Source organism: Solanum pennellii, chromosome 1 (genome assembly GCF_001406875.1).
Source record: "Solanum pennellii chromosome 1, SPENNV200".
NCBI lineage: Eukaryota > Viridiplantae > Streptophyta > Magnoliopsida > Solanales > Solanaceae > Solanum > Solanum pennellii.
The window spans coordinates 91,232,670-91,239,419 of record NC_028637.1 but is presented as its reverse complement, the minus strand read 5'-3'; the positions used below and the strand labels follow the sequence as shown (position 1 = coordinate 91,239,419).

Sequence of the window (6,750 nt, the reverse complement as noted above, 5' to 3'; positions counted from 1 at the left end):
TATATATATATATTGAAATAAAAATGAGAGAAGACACATTATATCCTTAAATAACAAAAGAAGTACAAGCGAGCCTACTTCCACTATTTTCATCTGTTTATGCTAATATACTCCACCTACTGAAAGTTGCGGAAATGAATATATTGAGATGGAAAAAATTAAATTAGAAACGAATATATTCAGGATAAAAAAAAAATACACGGATAATTTTGTGTGTGGATGAGAAAAGTTGAATATGGTGAAGGTAGGTGAAAAAGTATTCAGATGAAATGATTAGAGAAGCATGATATAACTTTAGCTTATCGAGATCGTGACCTTAAATAGGAGGTTATGAAATTATGATAAGTGAAATACATTGTTATTACTTTCTCTATCCTAATTTATATGACTAATTTTTTTTTCTAGTTGGTGTCAGAGAATTAAACATGTCTATATTCAATAACTATTGATCTTAAAATGACAATTTTACCTTTAGAAATAGTCTGATAGAGTGTATTAGCAAAAATAATATATTCATTAGCTATATGTATTAGTAGTACCCGTACCTTATCTTTTACACTTTTTCGAGTATTAGTTATACATTCTATTGCATATTAAGATATGTATTTTTGATATCATTAATTTCTAGATATAAAAAAAATTTAACACTTACATTAAATTAACTTATGACAAAACTATCCTCAAAACATTTTCCAATATTTTTCCACCATAAAGTGATAATACTATTCTCAAAACTTAGGTCAAAGCTCCTTCATCAAATCTAAAACTGTGCCAGCAATATATGCACAAATTGGTAAAGCTTTGCCAACTTTCCTCAAAATGGACGATACGTTTGGTTGGAAAAAGAAACTCATTGCCAACATTCCTCAAAAATACTCTTGAGGCAATACTAATAATTATTGTTATTTTTTGGGGAAAAAAAGAGTCGATGACATTTTAAAAACTAACTCTGTTGTAATATTTTAGCAAATAACTTTGTAAAAGAAAATATACAAAGCAAAAAACATGAAGGATATTTTATGAACAAATATATTTTAATGAAAATTATACAAGATATGTTATATATTAAATCAATTAGTGCATATGAAATAATGTAAGTATAATTAATACAAACATTACTAATATATCATATTTAACATTTACTCTTGTACACTTTATCAAACTACTAGTAATTTCTTAAATAATCACTCTTGTTTAGAAATTTATCCTATAATATCAATTTTATTTCTTGTCCTTTAGAGAAACGATTTATAGTCACACAAACATGTATGACTTTATTTAGACTATAAATTTCAAGTCCTTTTTCTTAAACTTTGTGTCGGATTAAATTACCTCGCATGATTTAAGTGGAGGGAAAAAAGTATTTTCTTTGTGTCCAATAATACTTGTCGCTATTGAATTTACACATTTTTTAAGAAATTATTAATAGAATGATAATTTTATTAATATTACTTTTTGAATATAATAAACACAATATCTTGAAAAATGTAATCAAGAAAATCAATGATAGCAATATATTAGGAACTAAATATAGGTGGATAATTATTATTGGACGGAGAAAAATATTATCTATCTTAGTTTATTTGAGCTGGAAAAAGAATAATACAGGTATGTAAAAATCAACAGCTCCATAACAAACGTGTTAAATTAAATCTTTTTTCTCTTTAGTTTCTTCCTTCTATTTCTCCTACAACTTCAAATTAATCTTTGGTGACCAATGGCATGGTTGAAATAGCATAAAACTAATTGAGAAAAAGAAAATTCACTGTAACAAGGAAAAGGTACAAATACCAATAACATGTTACAGAAGCAAAAGATGTAAACTAATTCTAACATGTAATATTCCCAAAATCAAAACCTGACACTAGAAATACAAGATGTAAAAATATACACTGCAAAATGAGACTAAACTCCTCCTAAATTCATCATAATTTTACCTCCTTGACCGTTTCTTTGGCCGTTTCGTTGAATCTTCTTTTTCACTATTTTCCCTTCCACGTTTTTCCTGCACAACTACTTCTCTACCACCTCTCTTTGGTGGTCGACCTACGCTCCTCTTCGACGGACTACCTTCATCCTTGCTAGCACCACTGCCTCCACCACCACCACCACCGCCGCCGCCACTTCGCCTCACTGGAGCTTCTCTCCGTTCATCAATTTTTTTCTTTTGCTGATCCTTGCTATTTTTACCTTTAACAACAACAACATCCTCTGGAGGATTATTCTTCAGCGCTTCCACCAACGTTCCTTTCGTAGGAGAATTCTTCTTTATCCTCTTCAAGAAGTCCGCTGCAGCTCCTCGTTTTTTGCTTTCTTCTTTCTTCTTCTCCGGTTTCACCTCTTCCTTTTTCTCCCCGCTACTATTGCTTTGCTTAGCAGTCGTGTTTTGGTTGCTGTTGGATTGTGAAGCATTATTATTATTATTATTATTATTCGAACGTCCTTTGCTGCTTCTCCTCATACTTCTTACTCCAGTCACTGGCTTTTCTTTCACCCCAAGCTTGATTGAACTCTCTTCTTCATTCGAAGAAGATTTCACTGCAGGTGGCTTTGGGTTCAGAGGAGGTTTACTATCAGCTGGTTTTTCTGTCTTGTTATTACCAGAAGACGCTGCTGCTTTTGCTGAAATGGAGCTTCTCTTGCGACAGACTACTATAGGAACAGTAGACTTGTGTTTTGCAAGCAAGGAATCGGATCTCTCCAATTCGGGCTTGGGTTGGATCTTAAATGGTGAAAGATCCTTCGACTGGGTTCTGGTCTTTTTCAATTCTTCCATTACAATGCCACGTAGTTCGTTCGCTGCAGTTGTCTCTGAGGATGACTTAGCGAAGTAGACGATGGCATTGTTGAAGATGAGTAGGAGGTCCAAGTAGAATTTGGATGGGCAAGAGCAATAGGATCCGTCGTCAATCCGGGCTTGAACCGTTTCAAGATCCATATGTTGTCGGATCATACTCTTGTACTTGTCCGTTTTCTGCATGAAAAAAAGTCAGCTTACAACTTTAGTTCATTTTTTTAATTAAAAAAAGAAAAACAGAGAATTGGAATTAATGAAAGATGATAGCTAGCGTGCGTAGGTGTGGCATAAATTCCATTCGTTCGACAGGAAGAGAAGGGAAATACATTGAAGTTGGCAAACCAGCGATTTAAAATAGTATTTTTTTTTTCTTCTATATATATTTCCCAACGCTACGCAAAAGAAAGTGGGGTAGGGTTGACCTAAATAACGCGCTCGTTAGTAAATAGCATTTCATCTCTTGGAAAAAATAAGATAACAACAAAACAATGTTTTTCACACTCCTCGATTTCCCAACACAAATTATAATAAAATGTCCAAAATATCCTCCATCTTAGTTACTGATTTTATATTAACTTGACACAATTTTAAGAAGTAAAAAATAAAATGTTCACTATATTATTATTTAAATACAAAAAATTCAATATTTAGGGAAAGACAAAGAAAAATTACTTGAGTTGAGAACAAAGATCAAAATTGAAAAATCACTTTAATTTTTAAAGTGGACATATTTTGTTAATATAATATAGTGGACAAATTATGGACCTATAGAATACTATCAACTTCTAGCTTAATTCCAAAGAACTTTTTGAAATCTAAGGATAACATTATTAACTGACTTGTTTCACGATATCCATTTTTTCATGAACACGTAAAACTTTTAAACTTGAGCTATGTAATCTCAATATTGCAATTAAACATAATATTTCATAAAATTTTAAAAAAATGGGCATGTCAAAAATTTAAACGACAAATAAAGAAGCAAGAAGAAATAAAGAAAAGAATAGAGATTTGGTTTAATAATTAACTACAGTATTATTATTATTATTTTCTATTTCAAAATATAAGTTGGTAGGATATCATTTCCAAGGGAACGATAGTGAGAGTATGTATTGGGCTTCTGTATATCATTTTAAAGGCCCCTTATAATATTCGTGGGCTGATCCACGGTATTCACCTGATCCATAAAAGTGATTTTTTTCTTATTTTTTAAAGTGATCTTAAGATTAAGTTCTAGTGGCTCCAACGCACTGCGGCAAAGATGCATACTAGGCATCCTCGTTAGTGGGTCCCATTTTCCGTCCAAATTCATTTGTTCGGGAGTTTTAGTTGGTACCTATTATCACCCTATCCTAAATTACCTTACACTTCTCAATTAACTCTTAATAAAATAAATGCATACTGTTACAAACATAGTAATTAGGAAATATTAAATTGAGAAATTTTGAGTCAACAAACATAGAACTCACAAATTTGTAAGACAAAAATAGCCTCACATTAATGTTATCATGACACATAAAATAAAATAAAATCCAAATTACTAAAACTTATCAATCTACAGTTTTATTTAGGTAGCCTATTTAAAAACAAAATAATATTTCCTCTTTTGCATGGGAGATTAGAAAAACTCCTATTTTCTTTCATTTTTTAGTAGGAATAATCAACAAGTTTTCCCCGACTGTCACATGTATAGAATTCATATGAGAAACGAGTCCAATTATTGATTATTTTTTATTTTTTTACTTTTAACGATATAAATCTAAACATGAAATTGGTAAATAATAATTCTATGAAAAGAATAAATTTTAGGCAACAAATGAGTACACGTCATATATTGAAGCCACTAACCCGTTTTGTTTTATCCACTTTTCTCTTTTACCTATAAATAATATATAAGGTTTTTGTTTTCATTTTTCATCAATTTTTGCATGTAATTTTTTAATACAAACGAATCACACCCGTAATATTTGTTGGTAAATTATTTACCCATTTTGTTAATGGATTTTTGTAAATTTTTTAAATGGTCCAAACGACCAAAAATTGATCAGCAAATTAGTTGTAGGCCAACCAATTCGAAAATGCGATGTAGAGAAGCATTACCTGGCTATCTAGCCGGCGCTTGAATACAGAGCCGCGCTTATGCGACCTGATAATATCTAAAAACTCAACTAACGGCTCTGATTTCGCCGCACCCTCCCTTTTAATTCCAACGGCTGGAGAACCCATTTCTGCCGCATCTCCGCCGCTTCTACCACCATCGCCACCGCGCTGCCGTTTTCTCTTCGTTAAAGTTGCCGTGCTCTGCACGTCACTGTTTTCCCTAGTCTCTTCCTTAGACCCGCTCACTGTATCACGTAAATCGCCTGAGTCCCGACGGGCTTTCTTTTCCTCTTGTCTATCTGAACTGCTATCGTTATACGAGTCCTCTTCACTGACCGGTTTAATCTCCTGAACCGGTTTGTCTTCACCGATCTCGACCGGTTCCGGTTCATTTTTAACACCGGTTTCTCTGTTCTCCGTCGAATTAGACTCGTTAAATGACCGGTTTTCGCGGTCTGACTCCTCGCTCGACACGGCCTTTCCGGTGGAATCCTCCGGCTTAACATCAGCACCGCTGTTTTTGTCGTTTTGCGATCTCTCTTCCTTTACATCCTCCAGATCTGGTTTCTGGCCATCGTCTAAACTCTGCGCCTTCAAACTCTGTTCTCTCTCTTCCTCCATCTTTTTCACTTTCAACTCCAACGACCTGTTCATATCACATCACAGATCAAAATCCCTCAGATCCAATTACTGAATTTTTTTCCACGTAAAAAAAATCACATACAACCGAAAAAATCAAAATTAAAAAAACTCAAAAAAAAAAAAAGGAAACAGAGAGATTTTACTGGATCGAAAGATCGTAGCGTTGAACCTCTTGTTGAAGCTCAGCAACCCGCAGTTTTCTCAACTCCTCAATCCAAGGAATCGTTACATCTCCATTTCCATCTACATCCTGTTCTATGATTTTTTCATCATAACTATTGTTATAGCTATTCATGAAGCGGCGGCGGAGGTCCCTGTATTTCTCCTTACAAATTTGAGCGGTCAATAAAGCCGGTAACGATACACGATTTTGTAGTTCCATGGCTACAGATTCCCAGTCCTTTAGCCCATGCCTTTTCACAGCAAACGCTAACAAAAGCTCTTCCCATGTACTCCATATCGTCTTCTTCGTCGTCGTTGTAGCTGCTGCTGAGTCTTTTTCCATTCTATGTTCCTTTACACATAGACGCACACACATATATATAACAACATAACATACGAAAAATGGGAGTTATAAATTAAAATTACAGGTAATTAAGCCTAGGGTTTGATTAGGTATTTTTATTTTTATTTTTTTGTTAGGTTTTTAGTTTTCGTCTTGATTAATTTTAGATACCCGTCTTTAATTTTATCTTTTTAGTATGTGTTTTGAGTTTTTTGTGTTGTGGGTTTTGAATGGGCAGATGAGTTGAGGCATTTGGGCATTTATAGGTGTAGTAAGCCATGGGCCTTGATCTGAAGCAAGCAATTTGATCTATTCAATGGACCATTTTGCCCTTTAATTTTAGATGAATTCCTCATTTGACCTTTCCTTCAAATTGTATCGGAAGCGGGTAGCACGTGCGACTTGCGGAATTGGTTTTACTACTTTCGCGCTTTATTTATCGTTTAGATAAATTTTAATAATAAAATAATACTAAATCTTTTTCTTTTTTTTTTGGTCATGGAACAAATTAGGGTAATAATTTATTTTGTCCTATTTTGATTCATTTTAAAAATGGTTCTTTCATTTGTTTAACTATAAATATGTAACATGTTTAAGCTCGTGAAATTTGTGAGATGATGTATATTTATTAAAAAAAATATTCAAGGACATGATTTAAATCATAATTTTCGCTATTGTTCTTTGTAAAATTATAATTATAACTTTG

The 6,750-nt window shown here is 33.0% G+C and overlaps 1 protein-coding gene across 1 annotated transcript; it reads right to left on the bottom strand.

Annotated features, from left to right (window-relative positions):
• Positions 1-1,723: 1,723 nt before the first annotated feature.
• LOC107008582 (ankyrin repeat, bromo and BTB domain-containing protein DDB_G0293800) lies at positions 1,724-6,275 on the bottom strand. Its single transcript, XM_015207683.2, has 3 exons — positions 5,683-6,275; positions 4,898-5,543; positions 1,724-2,974 (listed from the first exon to the last, which is right to left on the bottom strand). Exons 1-3 carry the CDS (start codon positions 6,075-6,077, stop codon positions 1,934-1,936), a joined length of 2,082 nt encoding a protein of 693 aa, XP_015063169.1. The 5' UTR covers positions 6,078-6,275; the 3' UTR covers positions 1,724-1,933.
• Positions 6,276-6,750: the final 475 nt, after the last annotated feature.